At 38.4% G+C, this 25,721-nt stretch overlaps 1 protein-coding gene across 1 annotated transcript in view; it reads left to right on the forward strand.

Annotated features, from left to right (window-relative positions):
• Window positions 1-25,721, forward strand: part of MYO5B (myosin VB) — a 582,592-nt gene that overhangs the window by 363,217 nt on the left and 193,654 nt on the right. Inside the window, exons 11-14 of the mRNA XM_044681604.1 lie at window positions 4,601-4,682; window positions 5,149-5,289; window positions 21,739-21,861; window positions 23,523-23,606. Of these exons, the coding sequence (XP_044537539.1) occupies window positions 4,601-4,682; window positions 5,149-5,289; window positions 21,739-21,861; window positions 23,523-23,606 (430 nt within the window). The remainder of the gene's footprint in view (window positions 1-4,600; window positions 4,683-5,148; window positions 5,290-21,738; window positions 21,862-23,522; window positions 23,607-25,721) is intronic.

Genomic DNA, 25,721 nt, shown 5'->3' on the forward strand with positions numbered 1-25,721 from the left:
TGCATGTGGTTGTAGGTTGGAAACTGTGACTAAGTTCTGAGCAGACATGACTATGTCCCAGGGCAAGAAGTGGTAGCCCATTCAGTAGATCCAGCTCAGAGGTGGCCTGAGGCTGTGTCCTCCACAAAGAAGGAACAGGAAAAGGAATAAGCAGCAACTGTGTGGCACTGACTTTGGACGGAATTCTTAGATTCAACCCCTTACACTCGTCTGAGGCTAAAAACCCAGTGGACCTGGATAAGGAATTCAGACAAAGGAGAAGCCTATAGTTCTTGCAATCTGAACTTTCAGACACTTGTAGCTAGCTGATGAAATAGGGTCACCTTGGAGCTCCATGCAGGGGTGAACCTTTAGTTCTGTCATTCAGACCCAGAATCTAGTCAGGAAATTGTAAAGTTCAGACCAAGAGGGCAGTAAGCAGACTTTCCCTGAGATCAGATATTACAAGTGCTTTGCTTGAGTCATCTCTTAGATCCTTGAAGAATACAGCACTTAATACCTGGATAAAACAACAGCAGGACCCAGGGAATACAAATGAGTACCAAGTGATATCTCTGGTATTCCCTCCAGAAAGGTGTAGAGCCTGGCCCTAAAACAAAGCCCCAAAGCAGGAAACAAGGCTGAAAGAATGAGTAAATAATATAATATAAAGAGCTATTTTTGTGCCAAGGGCTCCCAAGACACCTAGCCAGAAGAACGAAATAATTCTAGAATATGTCTAAACAAAGCTTTAAAACATGCCCTCTGCCCCCCCCCAAAATACACAAAAAAAACCAACTTGGCCACAAGGTCAACTAGAGTTTCTAGAGGAAATTAAGTAAAAGGTTTTATAAAGTTAAAAACTGTGTTTTCAGTGAAATAAGAATGCTAGAGGAAATAATTGGGAAAGAATAGAAAATGTTGGATGAAAGATCTGAGAATTAAAAACTTAATTCTAGAACTATAAAACCTTACTCAAATAACAGACTTCTTGAAAATTAGAGTGAACCAAAGATAAATTGACTCTGAGACAATGTTGATTCCATGATACAATACTATGAGAAATATAAAACAAAGTCAAAAAACCTGAAAAAATTAGAAGAAAATGCAAAATATTTCCTTTCAAATACAACTGATCAGGAAAACATATCAGAGAATGATAACTTCTGAATCTTTGGACTACCTCAAAGAAGTAATAATACCTAGGATTTACATAGCATTTTAAGATTTGTAAAGTTCTTCACAAATATTATCTCATTTGATCCTCACAACAATCCCGAGAAGTAGGTACTGTTATTGTTTCCATTTTTACAGATAAAGAAACAGAGCCATGACCCCCAAAATGATCCTAGGTGCCATATTTTGATAAATCATGAAAGGAAATTACCCAGAATTTTTTAGAATCAGAATGAAAATAGAAGGAATTTTCCAGTCACTTTCTGAGAGGGAATCCAAAGAGAAAACTCAGGATCCATAGGTTGCCATAGCAAAAATCCAGAGCTTCCAAGTCAAAGAAAAAATTGTTGTATGCAGTCAGAAAGAAAAAGTTCATATACTGAGGAATCATATTCAGGATCACACAAGATTTAGTAGATACCAATATAAAGAAGTAGAAAGTTTGGAATACAAGATTCCAAAAGCCAAACAATGTTTATAGCTAAGAATAATTGACCCAACAAAACTGAGTATAATCATACAGGAGACTTCTAGAAATAATGAAGAAATGTCTTTCAGATCTATAGAAAGGAGAAGAGTTTATAACAAAATGAGATAGGGTCATAGAAGATTAAATAGACATTTTTGGTTACATGAAATTGAAAACTTTTCTACAAACAGAACCAGAGTGGCTAAAATTAGAAGAGGAGCAGTTAGCTGAGAAGAAAAATCTTTGCAGTCTGATAAAGATTTCATTTCTACAATATATAAGGAATTAATTCAAAGTTATAAGAATGAGCCATTCCCTAATTGCTAAATAGTCAAAGAACGTGAAAAGGTATTTATGAAAGGAGGACATTTAATGTATGAAAAGTGATATGAAAATATATTCCAAATCACCAAGGAAGAAAGTTCAAATTAAAGCAACACATAGGTTATCATTATACTTATCATATTGGCAAAGATTTTTTAAGAAAATAAGCATTAGAGGGGCTGCTGAAAAGCATGCCTGTTAATGTAATATTGGTGGCATTGTGAATTTTGGTCTAGCCATCATAGAAAGCAATTCAGAACTCTGTTAAAAAGCCATTAAACTGTATTTTCTTTGACCCAGCTATAACTTCTGTGAGGCCTGTCCCCCAAAGAAATAAAAATAGAGGAAAAACACATAGTTCTGAAAAATATTTATGGCAACTCTCTTTATGGTGGCAAAGAATTGGAAACTAAGGAGATGCTTCTCAATTGGGGAATGATTGAATGAATTAGGGTGATCAAATGTGATATAGTACTATTGTATCTCAAGAAATTATGAAAAGAACAGTTTCAAAGTAACCTGGGAAGATTTGTGTGAATTGATACAGACTAAAGTCAGCAGAACCAGAGAACAACTTATATGTAAAATATTGTAAAGATAATCAGCTTTGGAAAAAATTAACCATTAATCAGTGCAGTGATAGTATTTGTAATGAGCTTAGCATAGTAAGCAATTAATAAATATTTGTCCTCTTCCCTCTTTCCCTGTTCCATGCACCCTACCTTCCAGCTGAACTGAACTATTAGTTGTTTCCAAAGGCCTTGAAATATTCTTTTATCTTCTTAAAGGCAAATTGACCATCATTCTACATAATCAGAATTGCAAAACTCACATAACCAGAAGAATATCACTCTTCCTCCCCCTCCCTCATAGCCCTAACTCTTTTAATGATATGAAGATTACAATTCTCAATGTTCCCAAGTCAGGCCTAAAGCATTCTCCTACTCCAGCCAATGTTTCATTCCTACTTCAGTCAATGTTTTATATTACATTCTCTGGCTTTTTTTTTCAGGACCAAACTTGAATCCTGCCTTCTCAGAAATCTCTTTCCAGTGCCTCCCATTGTTAGTGTTTCCCTTCTGAGATTGCCTTCCTTCTGCTCTGTTTTTATCTTATATGTACACAATTATTTATGTTGTTTCCCCCACCAGAATGTGGGCTCCTTGACCATAGGGATTAGTTTTTTCTCTTTTTTTGTAGTCTTAGTATTTAATATATTCTATAGCATCTAGTCAGTGCTTGAAAAATGCTTAATTACTACCTTAAATGACTAGCTGCTTAATAAATATTAGATAATAGGACAAAAACCTTTGACTTTGGAGTCCAAGAAGCTGGATTCTCATTTTGCTTTGGGTTTTTGCTACCTGTGTGACCTTTGGGAATTCATTTAGCTTTCATTATCCTCACTTCCCTCATTCTTCTTTGTCCTCATTAGGGAGGTAAATTAAATGACCTGAGAAATATTTTCTAGCACCAGATCTAAGATCCTATGAATGTTAAATGGTGTCCAGAACAAGAGAGTTTATTGACCCATTGTGTTATGCCTTGGTCAAACCAGATCTGGAACAGGGTATCTATTCTGGATATTATATTTTAGAAAGTATACTGATGAATTTGAGCATGTTCAAAGGAAGAAGGCCAGGATTGTGAATGGACTTAAGACTATGGACTGGAGATGGGTAAAGATGATGTGGTAGGATGAGGAGGGGAATGCTCTCCCAGCTTTCTTCAAGTAACTGGAACACTTGTTCTTTCTGGCTTCAGACAGCAGTAACAGAAAGAGAAAAATCCTATCTATAGAGTTGTCCCAAGGTGGAATGGACTGTCTTGGGACCCGATGGACTTTCATTCCCTGGACATCTTTAAGCAATAGCTGAATGGCCACTTGCCAGGGATATTGTAGAGGGGGAGTTCTTTTTCAGATATAGATTAGTCCCCCGGGCTTCTTTCCAACTGAGATTCTGGGATTGTGCCCTCAGAACCATGGACAGCTCCATGTTATCCTTGAATGCAGTAACTAGTTGAAGATTTTGTGGGTGACTTAGAGCTCCTTCCTTCCTCTCTCCCTTCTGGCCAGGATCTTTCTTGGCTAAGTATTGCCAAAGGACAAATGAGCCAGGCTTGGAGTCAGAATGAGGTGAGTGTATCCGCAATAATAACTTTTATTTATATGGTACTCTACAGTTTACAGAACTGGAATGTGTGTGTGATAATATTTCTGAGTCAAAAATAAATAATTTCAGAATAGCCACCATTTTGTAAATCTGGGCTTCTTTTCCCTTTCATGCGGATAATAATTTTGATTCTCAAAATATGTTAGTAGAGGGGCAGCTGGGTAGCTCAGTGGATTGAGAGCCAGGCCTAGAGACAGGAGGTCCTAGGTTCAAATCCGGCCTCAGACACTTCCCAGCTGTGTGACCCTGGGCAAGTCACTTGACCCCCATTGCCTACCCTTACCAATCTTCCACCTATAAGTCAATACACAGAAGTTAAGGGTTTAAAATTAAAAAAAATTTGTTAGTAGCAAATTGGAATTTAGAGCTGAATTTAAGGATACACCCTTGTTTAATCCTCCTGGGTCACTAGATTTTTGGAGTAAAAGACAATATCTTCCTCACCCTGCTCCCTCTCTCTTTTGGTTCCACTTTGCAGATTTGAAACATTTGAGGTGAATAGCTTTGAACAGTTTTGTATCAACTATGCAAATGAAAAACTCCAGCAGCAATTCAACTCGGTAAGCCTTCTCTTCAGACTCCTTGGGTTGTTCTAGTCTTACTCTTTTTTATATTGTATGCCTTTTGCATCTTGAAGAATATCTCATTCTTCTTGAAGGGAAAAGAGATGCATTGTCTTTAACTTCTCATCATCTGTGGTTCTTGGGCAGTCCAAACTGATGCAGCCCAGATTGCTGAAATCCACATTTCTGTGGCTTGAGCAGAGATTAGTAATTTGGATGACCTGAGGGTTTCAGGTGGGAATAGAGAAACACCTGAAAAAGCCATACCTCAGTGGTGATCAAGAGCTAAATCTATGAATGGTTAAATATTTCTAGGATCTCCAGGGCATTTATTATATCATCTAATATAGCCTAAAAAGAGATTAATTTATCATGGAACACATAACTCCCATGGTCTGAGATTTAGATTAAAGTACATTAGCACTTCACCAAAATGTAATTCTATCTCATTTTTTGACCCCAGCATGTCTTTAAACTGGAGCAAGAAGAATATATGAAGGAGCAAATCCCATGGACTCTCATTGATTTTTATGATAACCAGCCCTGTATTGATCTAATAGAAGCTAAACTGGGCATCTTGGACCTGCTCGATGAAGAATGCAAGGTAAAGTCCATTTTGAGGGGGAGAGAGAGAGAGAGAGAGAGAGAGAGAGAGAGAGAGAGAGAGAGAGAGAGAGAGAGAATAAGAATGAGAAAATGAGAATGAATATGAATTAGGCTATGGAAGAATAAGGATGGAAAAATACAGATCCTGCCATCAAAGAACCTATATTCTATTGGGAATGGTTTGAGGTACGTCTCAGGTGAGGGAGAGAATAACCTTTTACCAGCCCTCAATTCTTAGACTTCATCTCTAACTAACAAGCATTTGGAGCTTGAGGCAAGAGTGTACCTACATGCTCTACTCAGTGAATTCTGAAGTTATGAAAAGCCAGCAAGCATTGTTCAAGGAGACTTTTATCTGGCTTTGCTCAGAAAGCTACCACACAGAAAATCATAAGCTTTCTTTTACACAGATATAAGATTGGGAGAAAAGAGGTGATTCACATATAAGGGACTACTCACAAATAGTCCCTTTCCTTCATTTCTGCATCAAAAATGAGGTTGAGTGAGGTGTGTGTGTGCATCTTGGTGGCTCAGTGGATTTAAGCCAGGCTTAGAGAGGGAAGGTCCTGGATTCAAATCTATTCTTAGACACTTCCTAGCTGTGCCACCCTAGGCAAGTCACTAACTCCCATTGCCTAGACCATATTATCATTCTTCTGCTTTGGAATCACTTAAGCAATATTGATTCTAAGACAGAATGTAAGGGGTTAAAAAACCCAAGCCAACCCAGAAATACCCCTATTAGGTTTATTTCCTAAGGTGATCAGAGAAAAAGGAAATGAACTTATATGTTCTAAAATATTTATAGCAGCCTTCTTTGTGGTGACAAAGCACTGGAAATTGAAGAGATGCCCATCAATTGAGGAATAGTTAAACAGGATGTAGAATATGAATGTGATGGAATATTGCTGTGCAATAAGAAACAGTGAATAGGTTAATAAAAAAATGGAAAGACACATGAAATTATGAAGAGAAAAATGAGCAGAATCAAGAAAACATTATATACAGTAACAGAAAGATTTTTTGAAGAATGACGTGTATATAGAGAAATAAGTAAGATACAGTTTTATATATACATTTATCTTTTTGTCAAATGATGCCTGCTCTAAGAGAGGGAGAAGAGGGAAGGACATAGGGAGTTTACCTGGGTATTTTAATGTAACAATTTAAATTAAAAATTTTTAATTAAAAAAACTTTGGGTTGACTTCATAGCACAATACCTGTCAGGTATCTTGATCTGTATGCAGTATATTATTTAAAAACACAAATAGCATCAAGCTGTATCAATAGTTTCAAGCACTTCCTTTCTAGGCACATTCCTTAGCCCTGAGTCATCAAAAAGAAATCATAGAACTGGGATTCTTAACCTTTTGTGTTGATGATCTCTTTAACAGTTTGGTGAAGTTTGTGGATCCTTTCTCAGAATATGTTTTTTTTCCTCAGAATATTTTTAAATTAATAAAATTAAATAAACAGAAAAGGAAACCAGGTATATTTTTAAAATACGACAAAAAATTTACAGGTCCTCTGAAATCTATCTATAGACCCTTTGAGGGGTCCATGGGCCCTAGGCTAAGATAACTTTACATAGGGTGTAAAGGAACCTTAGGAACACTTTATTCTAACCCTAGATGATCTTATAAATGAAGAAACATCCTGTGAATTGGAGTGATTTGCCTAAGGTCAAAAAGCTACATTAATAGCTGCAATGGAAAAAAAGACTTTACTTGGAGGTCAAAGAACTGGGGTCCAAATTCTGGCTAAGCTACTCACTATCTGAATAATTATGAAGAGTGAACCGAGAAGAATCAAGAGGACAGGGACCTCTTCCCTTTGTTTATTTATGTCTTTAAATAAGTGTTTGATGAATGGTTGATTTGCCATGTGTTGTCTACCTCCGATATTAGCAGCACCTTTCATTCCTACTGCCATGGATATAGTTGAGAGTGCTTCTATAGACTTCATCATATATAATTCTTACAACCAAGAGTTAAAATGGATAGAGAATGTGGTATTAAGCCCATTTTACAAATGAGGAAACTGAAGTACAGAGAAATGGAAGAACTTGTCCAAAGTCATATCACTCAAGATATATTCAGAACTAGAATCCAATTTTTCTGATTCTGAATTGAATATTCACTTGAATAATTGAAATCAAAAATAGAAGTTATTGACTTCTTTTGTTTACATTTATTTACTTTTGGCTCCCCAAGATGAGATACTTATAAAGGTGCCTGTCACATAGTAGGCATTTAATAAATGTTTTCTCTACCCCTTCCCCTTAATTGTTTTGGCCAAAGTTATGTGGGTGCTCATCAGTAAGATGGTTAGCCTAGGTTCCCTGACTCCAAAGAAAATACCCTTTCCACTGTACCATGCTGCCCCATCCATCCTTTGTTACTGTGATCACACTGGTGTCAGTCCTTATCTCCATTGACAGAGATCACAACCCTTTCACACCTTGTCCAGTGAAGTTCTTGAACATGTCCTAGGTTACTGAGCATTTGTTTTACAGTATTATAGACACCAGCACAATTTTGGTTGTGCTTTAGTTAGTTACTTTTACTCTTATTTATCAACTTAGTTTCTTCCTTTTAGAGATATCCATGACATGGCTTATTTAATAAATGTCACTTCTCATATGTGAGTCATCATAGGTGATACACATCAACCTATTTATATCAGCCAAATGCCTTTTTATTGTCTTTTAGGACTTCTGTACTTTTGAGTCCAGGTATAACATGTTAGAATATAATTAATTGTATTTCTTTTTATTGAACCTCTAGTTCCACCAGCATAGTGAGCTCCCTTTGAGACACTGTCTATGAGTGCACTTGGGTCCTAGAGAGTTGTCCTGGGACACTGAGAATTTATTTGATCTAGCTCAGATCCCACAGCCATTTTGGGTCAAAATTGAGACTTAAACTCATTTCAATTTCATTCTGACTCTGAGACCAGCTCTCTACTGTGCCATCTCAAGTAAGTGCATGGAATAGCTCAAATCACATGATCCAAGAGATTCAAGATGGGAAACTTTCTTTCAGTGGGAGGAATCAAGGAAGACTTCCCAGACAAGAGAGCAGCACATGAGCTTATTCTCTTAGTAAGAATTTAGAAGACTTGGAAACAAACCATGTGGAGTTGAAATGTTTTTGCCCCTGACTCTCTCACTTAGGTAGAATCTAATGAATTATGTCACTTAGCTTTGGGGTTGGCAGTTTCCTCAGAAATGGCTTTTATATCTCTGTGGGTATTTGTTCATTTCCTTTAATGAATTTTCTCAATGCATTTTATTTTTTATCCAAGCCCTGTGAGACAAAATGAGCATTCTCATGGAATAAAAAAAGTCAAACAAAATCAACTAAGACTTTGACATTCTGTGCCTTTAGTCTTCTAGTTTTCTGCTACAAGGAAGGAGTTAATGCTCTCATCTCCTCTCCTAGGTTGTTGAGGTTGTATTGGTTTTTATGTTTACTTAATAACGCTTGATTTAAGGTTCTTTTCATTCGTTTCATCTCTTCCTTTAATAAAAAATACTTACCTTCTGTCTTAGAATCATCAGTATCAGTTCCAAGATAGAATAATGGTAAGAAATAGGCAACTGGGATCAAATGACTTGCCCAGGAAAGTGTTTGAGCTCACATTTGAATTCAGGAACTCCTGTCTGCAGGTCTGGCTGTCTATCTACTGAGCCCGCTAGCTGCCTCTTTGTTATTTGTAGATGTTGTTTTCCTGCTTCTGCTTTATTTGTTGCATTGTCTTCCCTCATTTCTCTGCATTTCTATGGATATTTATTACATTCAAGTGTTGTATTCCATGTTCAGGGGTGCCACTATGTACGGAGTAAGTAGATAACTACCTGTGACACTAGGGAGCCTCTTGTCACTGTGTAGAGGCAATAGTACCTGAAGTTCTACTCTTAGCCATCCATTCCATTGGACTAAGGTCATTACCTCTTTAGACATTCTCTATTAAAAAGAAAATTCTCCAAGTAGAGGTAGCTTATTCATTAAATATTAATATGAGTTCATTCAGATCCTTTTCAATTTTATATCTAAAAGAGTTTAAAGGTTTTGTGTGGAATAGATTTTTATGGCAATATCTCTATTTTTCAAAAATGCAAGATAATTTTAGAATGTGAAGAGAAGAGAAGGCAAACCTTGGTGGGATGCCAGAGTGGAAGATTCTGGGCATACAAAGGACAGTATGAGAGTCTCATACAGCCAACTGTACCACCGATACAATTTTTGTTCCTTAGTCACTCTCGTGCTTCATTTACATTATATAGATTCCTTTTCTGGCTCATTCTCTAGAAAGAGGGAAGCAGGGTAGTAATGGAGAAAAAAGGCTATATTTTGAGGTAGAGGACCTGAGTTCCAATCTTGATTCTTCTACTTCCTATGTAAGTGACCTAGAGCAAGTTAATTGGTTTCTTTATAAAAATAGCAAGTTTGAATAGATGGTTTCTATGGCCCCTTTTATCTCTGGATCCATAATTCAATATGATTTATGAAGTCTCTTTCAGATATAGATCTATGATCCTATGTGTTTTGAACCCTACAGAAAAAATTTAATTCCTAAATTGTATCAATTTGTCTTTAAAATAAAGAGGTTGATTGACCTTTAAGGAGTCTGCCAGCTCTGATACTATGATATGACATATTGGGTCATTGTAGTTTTGCGTCACTGCCAAATAACACTTTTTCTATTTGTTTCCTTTCAGCTTCTGAAATTACTCTTCTAAATGGCCATTTCATAATCAATCAAATATATCTTGTTGTCAAATGATGCATTCTCTAATGGAAGGGATGTGGGGAGTTAACTGGATATTTTAATGTAATAAATAAATAAATAACACATAGCTATTCATCCCCATTCCATTCACTTGAATTAACACTGCCAAGTAGTATGAGTGGTGTTATTGCTATTTGAGACACTCTTCTAGTATTTTGACCAATGACATTCCCCCTCCTCTCTTTTCACTTTTATGTCATTACTCTCTGGAAGGACTTGCTGGGGTAGTCAATTGGGAGAACTCAAGTTGCCAAGAGAAGATTTCCTAAATATCGATATTGGATAAGAAAGAAGTTTTGTATACCTCGAGGGCATCTATTAGTATGGTGTAGTGGGAAAGGTATTTGACCAGTAGTTGATTCCTTGCTCTCTATGTAACCCTGAACAAGTAATTTCACCTCCCCTGAGCTGTAGTATTCTTATCTATAAAATGGAGTACTAGTCCACAAACAGTCAACATCCAGGGTTGCTTAGAAAAAAAGTTTTGTAAGCCTTTAATGTATCAACCACATTATGAAAAAGAGAGACAGACAGACAGACAGTCAGAGAGAGTAAGAGAGACACACAGAGAGAGCCAAGGGGTGAGAGGAAAAGCCACCTAGATGCAGGCCAATGAGGAGTTGGTCCATAGTAAGAAAAGAGATGCAGCAAATGTAGACCAGTTATTTTTTTCCCAAAAAAATTTGAGGGCAAAAAGAAGTAGAGAGAGGGTATGAGAAGTCAAGAGAGTAAGAGAATTGAGGAAAACTTGCTTTAGGTAGATAGAGACTTAAATGTGTTAGTGTGTTGAAGAAAGAGTCAGTGCAGAGGGAAGAGATTAAAGATGCCAGAGCATAGAGCAGGGGTCGGCAACCTTTTTGGCCGTGAGAGCCATAAACGCCACATTTTTTAAAATGTAATTTCTTGAGAGCCGTACAGTGCTCACAATGCATGCTCCTGTAACAGCGCCTGAAAAAAAAATTGACTTTATGGCTCCTGCAGAAAGAGCCATATGTTGCCAACCCCTGGCATAGAGTGATAGAATCAACTGATGTATGCAGGTAGACAGGATTAGGATCATGGGAAGAGAAGGTAAAGAGGAGAGATGGAGGAGTTCTCTGTTGAGAATGAAGGAGGTATAAATAAAGAGAATGGGGTTGGGAGCTTGAGAGAGGAAGGGTTTAGAGGAGTTGCTGTGAGGCACATATGATTAGGTATTTAACAACAGAGGACTCGAAGAGCCAATCAGGGACCTCTTGGATCGAGAGTTCATGAGTTTATACTTGCACGATTCCTGATTTTTTTCTTTCTCCAACTCTGCTCCAGAAATGCATAGAAAATGGGAATTTGGAATTACCCAGGGTCAGATACTAAGGTATACATGTCAAGATATCAGAGAAGTGAGAGGGTCTTCTGTCCTACAGAGGATAACATGGAAATAAATGACTATGCAGTACAGGCAGTGGCATAATAGTGGAAACTATTAGTGGAAAAGCAGAATAGAGAGGGATTTCTGGACTAGTCACGAGAAGACAAAAGACCAGGTTTTGTAACAGAGAGCAGGAAAGTTAGAATACAAGGTTATGGTAAGGGAAGAGGAGAATAGACCTTTTGGAGGGAATGCACTTGCAAATGATGAGATGTAAGGTAGAGATGAAGGTGGCAAGAATTCATGAGAGAAAATGTAGAGAACCGAGTAAATGAGTGAATCCAAAGTAGTGATTAGTCATTCACTATCCACTTGAACTGAAGGCACTTGACCTAGAGTTGAGGCCTCTCCTGTAGTACCCAAGGGTCATGGTTCTTTTCTGTTCAATATTGATGTCAAAGTTAAGGATTACATAAAGATGGGGACTGACGCTGAGGATTCATTGATAGAAGAAACTCCCCAATGTGGACGCTGCTTTTACAAAGGTAGGGTGGCACTTTCCTCTGTAACTTAGTCTTCAGGAATTTTCTAGAACACTGAGAAGTTAAGCAAATTCCCCAGAGTCACACAGTCTTACTAAACTTATGAAAAACAGAAAAATTTGCTAGACAGAAGAGCTAAGCAATTGAATAACATAATCAGAGCTGAGATTTGAACCCCAGTCCTCTTGCTACCATCATGTAAAATGTTCAGCACACAATTGCCTGTTATCATCATCAACACCATCCTAATAATTTTACATTTATGTAGTGTTTTAAAGTTTACAGAAAACTTTACATATATCTTTCTGTTTGAATCTGATAGTAGCCTTTTTTATGTAAATCCAGGTATTATTACACTCATTTTACAGAGGAGGAAAATGAGGTTAAAGAGATCAAATGACTTATCCATGATCACACAATTAGAATACCCAAGTTTGGATTTCAGAATGATAGAGGGATCAATTTTCTGGAGAAAATGGTTGAGAAAGGGATCACCCGTGCCTATAAATGGGTTTTTCTTGAAGAGATAGGCTACCTCTTCATGAAAGAGAAGAATCAAAGAGTTGATAGCAGAATCATCTGGTTGATGTGAGTTGAGGTGGAGGGGAAAAGAAGAAGCTCTCAGTGACATAGTTGTAGTCTGTGTCAGAGGTGGGAATTCTTACTCCTGATGAAATTGCAAGCTCTCAAAAAACTGGGAAGAGCAAGTGTTAATAGATGCTCATTGAATTTAATTTAAGTGAACCTGGGATTGGATAAGTACATCCAAGAGGATCTGTGAACAGTTTCAGGTTTCCAGTCAGATGCTCTAAGTAAGAACAGTAATACCCCTTGGAAATGTGATAGCAACTTCATAGGAATTTACCTTGTCATAGGTTCATAGAGCTAGAAAGGACCTCCAGGCAAATTCTCTTATTTTTAGTCTTTTGGTCTGCCCAGAAGTTCCTCCACATTGTTTCAGTCTTGTCCCAACTCTTAGTGACCCTACTGGGGGTGTTCTTGGCAAAGATACAGGAGTGGTTTACTACTTCCTTCCCTGGCTTATTTTACAGATGAGGAAACTGAGGCCAACAGGGTTATGTGGCTTTTCCAGGGTCACATAGCTCATCAGTGCCTGATGCACATTTGAACTCAGGAAGAGGAATTTTTTCTGACTTCCAGACCTGGCGTTCTATCCACTGCACCACCTAGCTGGATCAGATAGCATTATGTACAGTAAAAAGAATCCCATAATCCCTGATTTGGGCTTGGTTGCCACTTGGGTTATATAAAGTAATCAGGAACTGAAGAAGCAATCTATGATCCCACAATGCATAGGGTTTTTCTATATAAAAAATGAGTAAATTGAGAAGAGGGGGCCTTGCCCCTGGGTGTTGGAGTTTGCATGGTGCTTAGTTCTTGATCACTGAACCAGTTAAAACTCTATAAAGCAAGCTGCAAAAGCCAGATGTTTTGAGAAGGTGCTTGATCTCTCTGCTTTCACACCTCAGCATAATAGAATCCACTTGATCTGGGGCCAGAAAGCCTCAGTTGTAGCACAATTTCAGCCTTGACCAGTGGAGTATATTCAGACCAGCTGTTCCAGTCTTCCCACCTTCAATTTCCTATCCATAAAAAGAGTGACAGACACAGGAACTCCTGTATCTCCACCTTCTCTCTGGCACATGTAGAGAACCTGTGGTGTGCCTCCAAATAGGGATTCTTTTAGTGTCTGGGAAAGATATTTGCTATGACAGAGTAGCTTGCATACCTGCAGAATAACCATCCCTTTTTCTTTAGTCAGTCAATGAGCATTTATTTTTGTTGTTGTTCAATTTTCAACTGTGTCTGCCTCTTTGTGACCCCACTTGGGGTTTTCTTGGCAAAGACACTGGAGTGGTTTGTCATTTCCTCCTCCAGCTTATTTGGCAGATGAAGAACTCAGGCAGGCAGGGTTAGGTGACTTGTCCAGTGTTACATAGATAGGAAGTATCTGAGGCCAGATTTGAACTCAGGAAAATGAGTCTCCCTGACTCCATGCATAGCATGCTAGCCACTGTGCCAACTAGCTACAAGGAACCATGTTAGATACTGGGGTTACAAAGACAAAAATGGAAATTCTTGCCCTCAAGCAATTTATACTTTATAGTTAAGGCACTGCACACTAACCCAGAAAGGTCAAACTCAAATAGAAACTTTCCCAATTGCATTTTTTTATTTTAAACCCTTAACTTCTGTGTATTGACTTATAGGTGGAAGATTGGCAAGGGTGGGCAATGGAGGTCAAGTGACTTGCCCAGGGTCACACAGCTGGGAAATGTCTGAGGCAGGATTTGAACCTAGGACCTCCTGTCTCTAGGCCTGGCTCTCAATCCACTGAGATACCCAGCTGCCCCCAATTGCATTTTTAATCTGTTTGAAATCTTATTCAGGAGTTGTGTAGAAGCTCAAGTTTGACGTCTCTGGTCTAACCTTCAGGGGAAAAATAGACCCAGTGAGGCAAGGTCACATAGGTGGTAAAAGACAGAATTAGTCTTTAAATCCATAACTTAGAACTCTTTCAGTCTACATAAAAACACATAAAAGGTATTTTTGCTAATTGACAAGTGGGCAACACTCACAGCTCAAGAGGAGCGGTGGTGGAGATCACTATAGGTTTCATGTACAAGGAAGGGCTTGAGCTGGTAATGAAAGGAAGTGGGGGATCCTATGAAGCAGAAATCGGGAAGGATGGGTTCCCAGCTGTGTTATGGGCACAGAAAAATAAAATGGAGTGTCCACACTTCAATTTTATCTATGAAGAATTTGAGTCTAGTGTAGTTAAATAACTTGCTTTGGTCACAAAAACAGTTAACTGAGATTTGAACCCAGGTTCTGTGACTTAAAATCCAGAGCCTCTTCTACTATTCAGTTCAGTTCATTAAGTATTTATTAAACATTAAGTGCCAGGCATTATGCTTGGTGCTAGGGAATCTAAAACCAAAGTAAAACAGACTCCAGCCTCAAGAAGCTTACATTCTACCAGGGGCTTGTTTTCCTAAATAAATATGCTTTAGACAAGCTGGAGTTTTTTCCCCCCTTTTGGATTAGACATGCCACTATTTTCCATTACCACATATACCTGAGAGTTTAGTGTAGTCGATACATATCTTTATTACTTAGATATTAGGGTCAAGATTCACCCTTACCTAAATGGTGAAGAAGAGGAAATTCATCTTTAAAATGCTACCACTTTTCTCTACACCTCTTTGACTTCATTAAATCCTTCCCCAGGCTCCTACTGTCATTGTCCTGGCTCCTGGCTTCTCAAGTCTTTCCCAACAGATCATCCCAGTGACTCCAGCTGTTTCTTTTTTTCCCTTTCTTTTCTCTCTTCAAAAGGACCTATCCTGTTTCCCAGAGATTCCTTGCCTACCAAAGGAGAAGGTTCTATTTTCTTTCCCTTAGATTCCTACTTACAGGAAGCTAATGAGTTAATATGTACCACTGTCATATAAAAATTCAGAAGACCATCTAGTCAGACACGTTCATTTTATGAAGGAAAACACTGAGACCTAAAGAGGTTAAATGACTTGCCAAAGGTCACCAAGGAAGTAAAAGACAGAAAAGGAATTTGAATCTAGGTCCTCTGACTTCAAATCCAATACTCTTTCTGTAGTATGCCACAGATGAAGTGATGGGCATTATTTTCTCCTACATTTCTCATGCCTGTGTTACCCTTCTTTTTCAGTCCCCTTTCCTAGATCATTCAGATCATGTGTTGTGTCCATTAACTGTGTCCCCAAAGGCACTGTCCTGGACCCTTTAGTCTTCTCTCTCTATGCTATTTTCTTGGGTGATCTCATCAATTCCCAAAGATTCAGCCATCTGTCTTTAAGCTCACAATTTCTAGACCTGTTTATTCAGCCCTAACCTTTCTCTTGACTTCTAGTCTCACTCTTCACTGACTGCTGAACATCTTGAAATGGATGTCCCATAGGTTTTTCCTTTTTTTAACTCTTACTTTCTATCTTAGAATCAATACTGTATACTGTTCCAAAACAGAAGAGTTTTAAGAGCCAAATAATGGGGTTTAAGTGACTTGCCCAGGGTCACATGGCTAGGAAGTGTCTGAATTCAGATTTGAATTCAGGACATTCTGTCTCTAAGCCTGGCTCTCAATCCGCTGAGCCACCTGACTCCCCTCAAACTAATTTTTTTAGAACCTTGACTTCCATGTATAATGCAGATCAAATTGCTTGCCTGATCCAGGATGGGGGAGGGAAGCAATTTGGATGATATAACTCCAGAAAACTTATGTGGAAATTTTTTATTATATGTAATTGGTAAAATAAATTACCTTTATAATAAAAATAAGTAAATAAATCCTTACCTTCCATCTTGGAATCAATACTGTATTGGTTCCAAGGCAAAAGAACTGTTAAGGGTTAGGCAATGGTGCTTCAGTGACTTGTCTAGTTCACACAGCTAGGAAGTATCTGAGGCCAAATTTGAACTCAGGACCTCCCATCTCTAGGCCTGGTTCTTAATCCCCTGGGCCACCTAGCTGAGCCCATGGATATCCCATATCTTAATCTCAGAATGTCCAAAACTCAACTTAATATCTTTCCTTCTAAACATTCTCCTCTTCCAAACTTCCTTCTTATTGTTTAGGTCCATTTTCCCAGTCACTCAGGCTCACAACCTAGGTATTATCCTCAACTCCTCCCGCTCTCTTTTCCCTTTCCCCCATATCCAGTCTGCTGCTTCAAAGGCCTCTCAGTTTTACCTTTATAATATCTCTCACCTACACCCCTTTCTCTCCTCTGACATTGCCACCCTTTGGTACAGACCCTCTTCATCTCACATCTGAACTATAGCTGGTGAGCCTCCCTGCCTCAAGTCTGTCCCCACTCCCATCAACCCTCTAATCAGTTGTCAGGTTGCTATTTCTAAAGTTCATTTATGGGCCTGTCACCTCCAAATCACTAAAAGCCCCAGGATTAAATATAAAACCTTTTGTTTGGCTTTCCCAACTCATCATAACTGGCTACTAGGAGGTATGATAGATGGAGCCCTGGCCCTTGAGTAAGGCACATCTGAGTTCATTTCTAGGTTCAATCACAGAACAAGTCATTTAACCTCTGTCTGCCTTATTGTTAGTTTTCTCAAATCTAAAATGGAAATATTAACAGTACCCTACCTCCTAGGCTTGTGATGAGGTTCAGATAATATTTGAGATAATATTTGTAGAGTGTGTAGCAGAGTCCCTGGCATATAACAAAAATTATAGAAATGCTTCTTTTCCTTCTTTTCTTTTCTTTCTTTTTTCTTTTCTTTTCTTTCCTTTTCCTTTCCTTTCCTTCCCTTCCTTTCTCTTTCCTTCCCCCTTCACTTCCTTTCCCTTCTCTTCCCTTCCCTTTCCCTTTCCTTCCCTCCCCTTTCCCTCCTTTTCCCTCCCCTCCCTTCCATCCCCTTCCCTTCCCTTTCCCTCCCCTGCCCTCCCTTCCTCTCCCTCTTCTCTTCTCTTCCTTTCCCTTCTCTTCTTTCCTTTTCTTTTCTTTTCTTTTCTTCTTTTCTTTTCTTTTCTTTTCTTTTCTTTTCTTTTCTTTTCTTTTGTTCTCTTTTCTATCCTTTACCTTCTGTCTTAGAAGCAATAGTGTGTATTGGTTCCAAGGCAGAAGAATGGTAAGGGCTAGACATCTTTCTTTTATTCCAATAACAAATTTTACACACAAGTTTTCCAAAGTTATATGATTCATGTTATCTCCCTCCCATCTTCCCTCCCCATTCCTGGAGTTGACAAGTAATTCCACTGGGTTATACATGTATTATCACTCAAAACATATTTCCATATTGTTCATTTTTGTAAGAGAGTAACCTTATAAAACCAAAACCCTAAATCATATAGCAAATAAACAAGTGATAAATCATGTTTTCATCTGCATTCCTACTCCAACAGTCCATTTTTCTAGAGGTGGAGAGCATTCTTTTTCATAAGACCCTCAGAATTGACCTGGATAAGAACCTACCAAAGCTTTTCCCAGTCCCCTGTAATAGTAATTATTTTTCTCTGATGATTAACCGCAGTTTATCCTGTGAATATTTTGTTTGCATGTGATCTCCCCATTAAACTACGAGCTCCTTGATTACAGAGACTGTTGTTTTTCTTTCATATTATTCTCAGCACTTAGCAGAGTACCTGGCACATAGTAGACACTTTATAAATTCTCATTGACTGATAAAGCCCATCAGCTGTGGCTGGTTGTAGAGAACTTTGACTTTACAAAATCCTAGCCAGAGCCAATGTGTGACTGAGATGTTGCACCTTAAAATGTTATACCTTGAGAGGTAGATCTCATAGCTGTTGTTCAGTTGTTTCAGTTGTGTCTGATTCTTTGGGACCCCATTTGGGGTTTTCTTGGCAAAGGTACTAGAGTTGTTTGCCATTTCCTTCTCCAGATCATTTTACAGATGAAGAACCTGAGGCAAAGGAGGTTAAGTGACTTGCCCAGGTCACACAACTAGTAAAGATTCAAAAACCAGATTTGAACTTAGGAAGATCAGCCTTCCTGACTCATTGCTGGCACTCTATTAATTGGGTGACTTAGCTTCCCAGACCTCATTGACCAGTTCTGTAATTTTACAAATCAGGAAGTCTAGGCACACAGAGGTCAAATAACTGGCCAAGTTTCCACAGGAAATAAATAGTAAAGGCAGAACTTAAATCTTCTAATCTTGATTTCAAATTGAAGACTTTCTACCATCCCTTCCCTTCTCTCCTTTCACCTCATCATTATCCACTGGTGATTGAGCTAAGGTTGTAGGATCAGGCTGCTGAATCATCCTCCTTTCTACCTTTCTCCCAACTCTTTCCCTGTAGATTGAATGTTTCAGATTAAGATCCAGGGTACAGAAGTCAAGATATAGAAGCCTCCACAAAGCTGACTCTGGAGTTTTTTTCTAAATTACACTCCGCTTCATCTTTGAGTGCTCCTGATATCCAAGGTGTAGGATTTATTAAAAATACAGGACTTGGCTCCTTCCCCTACACCTGCCTTCTCTCTTTTCTTGCACAGAGATAAGAGCATTTTCCATTTGCCCCACTTTTCATGGTTCCCTCTTAAAATCTCAGTTGCTTTCTTCTCTCATGAAGAAGAGAAGCATCCTTGAACTGGGGAAAAGGTGGGTCAGTCTGAGGAGGGCTTCTGCCCCTTAGAGGGAGGGGAACTTCTCCCAGCCTCCCACATCATCTACAATGAAAGAAAGCAAGATATCGTCTGTCAGCTGTCAATCTTCATCTACCTGTTCCTTGCAGTCGGGAGACAGTTGCTCACTGTGTCCTTGATCATCAGTCTCCTCTGGGACTGCATTACAGTGCAACAACATTTAGAACAAATGAGAGTCAGGCCAGCCCAGTTTAGTAAAAAGCCTGAACAATGCATGTTTCTGAAAGAAATCCAGCTGCATTACTTTCACTAAGTTAGAGTCAGGATTTGGACTGGTAAATCATGTAGCTGCTTAACTGGCATGCCTCTATATGTCTTGTCTCCTGGCCTCTCGACTGATCCACATTCTATCAGTTCAAGGTTCCTTCCAGCTTCTAATTCATTCAGGAAACCATTCACGATCATCCTTGATACCTGATTAGATGCACTTTAGTGAGTACTTCCTGATATGCTACTGGTTTAGGGGGTGATTTGGATTCTGCCTTTTATCCATGTTATTCCCTGCTCCCCCCAACTCAAATACATGATAACCTGCTGGCTCACAGGGTCTGTGCCTTGTTCTTCTTTTCTCCTCTTAATGCTTGGCACAGAACTGGATATATTGCAGGTATACAATAAATATTTGTTAAATTGAATTGGGTTGAGCCACGTATACGGTTGGGTGCTTCTCAAGTGTTTGAAAAGTGTCTCGTAAGGAGATAACTGTGCTTCTCGTAACCTATTCACCATGATTAATTTGCCCATCAAACTCCATCTTCATAGTTCAATTCTGCATATTTCTGTCTGAAATAAAATCCAAAATTAATGAAGTGCACGTGAATTAAGTGACTTATAATTGGGAACCTGAATTGAATCCTTATTAATACGTGTACTGCAGACCTGTCTGATGAGCATAACTGGAGTGTAAGAGAGCCTCCACACTGGGAAAGTCATCATCATGTATTGAAACCCAGGCAGTGTTAGTGGTTTCTGGAGTGTTACGTGTAGTGCAACGTGATTTTCAGCATTTTGGAACAAGTTGCGAAAATGTAATATCTGTCCAGGGGAATTCTTTTTTAAAATCCTCCACATAAGGACTTTGTGCCAGGGATAAGGGAAGATGGTTGTGCACGAGTAGCATTGACTGAGTAAACTGAACATTGAATTTGGCAGGACAATTCATTTCCTAAATCATTCTGATGAGTGGAAGTTTTACTGTATTGTTGTTTATAAATTTGATTATGAAAAGCTGTTGTCATTGGCAGAATATTACCTTGCCCTGTGGTGAGACTGACTCAACAACTGGGCTTTCTCTAAGTTATCATCAAGGGCCTGTCTGTGGCTTTCCTTTTCCTGAACTTAAATGTGTGTTGTCCTGTGAATAAATGATAAATAATTATAAATAATAAATAAATGTGTGTTGTCCTGTCAGAAAAAGTTGAAAGGAATTGAATGTATCAGCCATCCACCGAGGATTTAGTATACCAGGACAATATAGTCCAGGATGCTAAATACAAAGTGGGCCTTCCCCTAGAGAAGAACTTCTTACCATGTAATGGACCCCTTCATCCAGTCTAGTAACATCCATGGACCTCTTCTAAGAATATTGTTTCAAAGTGCATAAAGTGGAATACCTAACATTGTAAAGGAACTCAAACACATTAAAATAAACATCTATCTGTCTGTCTATTTGAATCATTCTATCTATCTATCTAATCTTATCTTTTTTAAAATTCATGAACCTTATCTTAAAAACCCCAGCTTTAAAGGCACTTCTGATGTCATCAGGGAAAGAGTGAAAGTCTCCCCGCCAACCAAACACACACAAATGGATACCTCCTTCCCAGGATTAACACAAGCATGCAAACTGAAAATTTCCTGATAGGGATTTTCAAGTGAAGAGACAGTAGAAAAAGCACCAGATTTTGTGTTATAAGACTTAGATTCAAATCTCAGCTCTGTCATTTAACATCTATGTGCTGTTGGGCAATTGATTTAACCCTTTGAACCTCATCTACTAAAAAAAAAAAAGTAATTTAAATTAGAGGACCTCAAGCCTTTCCCAGCTCTAAATCTATGATCATAAATTCTGTAGGTCAGAGGAAATATGGTAAAGTTAGAAATAATTTATTGGAGAAAGTGTGGCTCCAACTGAGCCTTGAAGAATGGATAGAATATGAATAGGGCAGAATATTTTAGGTAAGGGGAAAAACATAAGTGGAACTGTGAAAGAGGAAGCAAACATGAGGCAGTGAAGAGGTTCATCTGATTGGAGCAGAGAGAGACATTCCTCCTAGTTGTGAAATGGATTGTTTTCCCTCTAGTAGCATCTCTTCTTCCAGGTCCCACCATCCAGCTAATGGATTCAGAACTGACTCTTTCCTAAATATCATAACAACTTTGGGAGCCTGATACTCACACATAAAACTCCTCAGTGATCCTTTAGGGCCAGAGTACTTTCTGGCATCAGTTTGGATGACAGGGCTCAGGTGTTCATTTTATTCCCAGTGAATCTGACCTTGCCCAGTAATTGACTGACCCCCTCTTTGCCCTGTACTTTTCCTAACAAAACTTTCTTTATTGTCTGATTCTATAGGTTCCCAAAGGCACTGACCAGAATTGGGCTCAAAAACTGTATGACCGGCATTCCAGCAGCCAGCACTTCCAGAAACCCAGAATGTCCAACACATCCTTCATTGTCCTTCATTTTGCAGATAAGGTGAGTGTCCTCTTTGAAGTCCTGGACACCAAGCTAAGTCCTACCCTGTGGGCCTGTGAGCTGAGCTGTTCCTTTGAATTTGATTAGCACAAATGTCTCCCAGGAAGGTTTCTTGTTTATCTTCCTACCCATCCTACACATCTGCCATAAACTAGTCTATTCCTGAAACCCAGTTCAATATAGCAATACTCCTTTGTGAAGTTGATATTAAGAGATAGGACTTACACTTGCTTCAATGTTTCAGGAGAGCTATCTTACCTGTGAGGGATGTATGTGTGTGTATTTTTGCAAATGTGTGATTCTCAGTGCATGTAAACATATTTAAGATAGGAATAGAACTCAGGATGTTTTTGGTATAGGGGACTCTCAGGTGAGGAAACTCCCTTTTCTAGTGCAGGTTTGAAACTTCTTTATAGATTATGCAGTCTTACAGATGCTTAGAGCACTGAAAGATTTGAATGACTTTCCCAGGGTCATATAGCCAATATGTGTCAGAGGGAAGACTTGAACACAGATCTTCCTGGCTTTGAGACTAATTTCTCTGTTCAGTAATTCTAAGAACCCCTCATACATAATTCATAGTATACATAGTTCATGCAATCATAAACCCCATAATTACATGCAGTGATTTTTATTACTTCTCTTTGTAATAATGGTATGTTCTATCCATTTCCTGGTAGTCTTTGCTAGTGGCATAATGAAAACTACATCTTTCTTGGAAGCTGTACCTTCAGTGATGCATAGGCTCTTTGTGGGTTCTACCAAGTAGAAAAGGCTTCAAATATGGGCCCAGTTATCATTTAAGGGCCAACTTAACAAAATTCAAAGAGTTTTATCACCAAACGATTGGTTACTAACTGATGTTTGTTTTTTTTGGTACAGTCACTTATTAACACTATTTCCATTGGAAGGAACAGTGCTCATTTTGGGAAAATCACACTTCCAAGAAATGAGACATTAGAATTCAATTCTAATAGAAGCCTATGGTACTGGTTAGGTTTTAGTGCTTGTAAAGAATTGTAGTGGTATGATCCTAAAATGTTGGGCAGAATTTTTTTTGTAAATAGTTTCCTATTTTAAATTCTCTAGAGGAAGCTAGCATTTAAAATAATTCTATAAAGATTCATTTGTAAAATAAATAATTGCCTCCTAACCAATATTTTGTGTATTTTCTAGTTTTCACATGTTTCTTTTTTTTCAAACTCTTACCTTAGAATCAATATGATGTATTGGTTCCAAGGCAGAAGAGTGGTAAGGGCTGGGCAATGGGGGGGTAAGTAACTTGCCCAGGGTCACAGAGCTAGGAAGTGTCTAAGGTCAGATTTGAACCCAGGACCTCCCATCTCTAGGTCTGGCTCTAAATCTACTGAGGTATCTAGCTGCCCCCATCAAAAATTTCTTATAAAATATGACCCATAATTGTGGCTATTTTAGCACTCTGCACTAGAGTGCTTTGTGTTCTGCTTTGGTCTGAAGTCCCATCAGAGTATTAGAAGTTTCTTAAAAGAAGTGACAGTGTATGTGAGGTTCCCTGTTGTATTTTCCCATTGTTTGTACCTACTTAGGAAAATGTTCTGAAGATGAGATGACTAAGAACTTAGATTTGGGCTGCTCTGGTTGAAGTTCTGCTTTCTTCTTTTTCCTACTGCTTTTGACTCTAGGTGGAGTATCACTCAGATGGATTTCTAGAGAAAAATAGAGACACTGTATATGAAGAACAAATCAACATCCTGAAGGCCAGCAAGGTAAATAAGGGCTTAATTAGTCATTCCTCTGAGCTGAGGATTTGAGAAATCACCACATAAAATATCCATCTCCAGAGCTAGAGCATTAATTAATATAGACTCTATCCATAGTCACCACCCTGAAGCCTACAGAAGAGAAGGTTGTATAGGGGCAGCAAAGCTGCTACCAACATTTGCACCTACATTCACCACATAATCTCCACTTCCAATTGATAAGAAAATGGAAAATGTAAGGTGGGATGGAGAAATAGGGGAGTGAGCAACTGTATGGATGAGTGGCTTCTAAATAGCAGAGGAAGCAAGAGAATCGGCAGATATGGACAAAGACAACAACTTGAGAAATGAATGTCAGATTTGTCTGGGCATAGAATATCCAAGTCCTGTTTCTGATCTTCTGGTTCCTGACATAAGATGGTTCTACCCCAACCAAATCAGATAGTCATAGCCCTTGCCATTTGCCTTGTAGTATCAGAGTCAAAGCCTTGAAAAAAATTTGAAACAGATGCCCATGTAACAATTCCGTGTCCAATTTCTTCCTTCCTCTGCATACATATGGCAGTTAGGAAATATTGTGCCCGTTTTATAGTAAAATATCAATGGGTATTTTCAACTACCTCAACAAAGTTGCATGATTTAAGTAAGAATAGAACCCACATCTTTCTACCCCTTCCCCTTAGCCAGTTGCCTCAACAGGAAAAGGAAAGAGATGAACAAAGTAATTCATAAGATTGCTTCCAACTCTAGAGTTTGTAAACATTATTCCTCCATTTTACTAAGACATTACTCATTATAGTTAGGTCAGTCTCTTCCCTATTCACTAGACCATGATATTTTCTACATTGCCCCAAATGGTCAGTATTATCTTGCTGCCAACATCACCCCCATTTCACCTTTTGAAAGTTCAAGATAAGATGGCCATAAACATATGATGAGTGAAGGCTAATAGTTCTCTCCCTCTCAGTTAATCCAAACAGTTATTGGATGCTCTCTTCTTAGTGATGCCATAACTCTGTATTGCCAAGTTAGGATCCATTTGTACCTGTTGTTTAAAGGAATTTTGTATACTTATCATTGCACTTGGTGCTGGGTCGATATAAGAAAAAGAGAAGGCAGAGTCCTTGTTCTTAAAAGCTTTCAAGTTTTACAAGGAAGAAGCAACTAAAAATGGTACAAATGACCAAGATGTGACACTGACAATAAATACTATAGGAATTGAGAATTTAGGCTAGAGTGACCAAGGGTGGTTTTATGGGAAAAGGATCTGAGCTGGGCTATGAAGAGCACAAAATACTAATAATGTAATTATTCTTTTATTCTATAAATAAAAGTAATATCGTACCAATTTCACTGTTGAGGAACCTGAAGCTATGAGAGACTTTGCTTTGTCCAGAGCCATACAACTAAATAACATGCTTGACCCTAGGTCTTCTTGACTAGTGATAGAAAATGGAGAGGATGTTGAAGGTCAAAGATGGGAGAGGATGTGAGGTAGAACAGCAGCTAGAGTATAAATGTACTCTGTATTTTAGGAACAAGTGCTTTATTATTTGGAGGCCTGAGTAGGAAAAAAGGTTGACCTAACTAAATTTAATAATTTCTTTTAGTGAAGTGGGGGAATAATAATGGAGTAGAATAAAGTTGGAAGGAGCCTTAGGAATTATCAGCCCTTTCCTTTTACTGATGTGGGAAGATGTTCACATTGACAGAACCAGATATCCAATTTTCAGCTCTCTTGCTTCCCTCTTATCACTCTCACATGCTGCCTCATGTAGTAGCTTCTGAAGACTCAGCAAAAAGTTTTGCTTGAACATTTGTTTATCCTGCTTTAATCAACCAGTTAATCAATAAACATTTATATAAACATCACTATGTGCCAAACACTGTGCTAAGTGCTGGGGATAAAAAAAGAGGCAAAAGATAGTCCCTTAAGAGCTTAGAATCTTAATGGGAGAGACATTAGCAAACAAGCAAACAACTATACAAAACAAGGTATATGCAGGAATAGGAATAAATGGGAAATTTGGAAATAGGAAGATAAATGGGAAATAGGAATAGGACATAAACAGGGATAGGGAAAAATAGGAAAAAATGAACAGAGGGAATGTGACAATAATC

This window comes from Gracilinanus agilis, chromosome 1 (genome assembly GCF_016433145.1).
Source record: "Gracilinanus agilis isolate LMUSP501 chromosome 1, AgileGrace, whole genome shotgun sequence".
NCBI lineage: Eukaryota > Metazoa > Chordata > Mammalia > Didelphimorphia > Didelphidae > Gracilinanus > Gracilinanus agilis.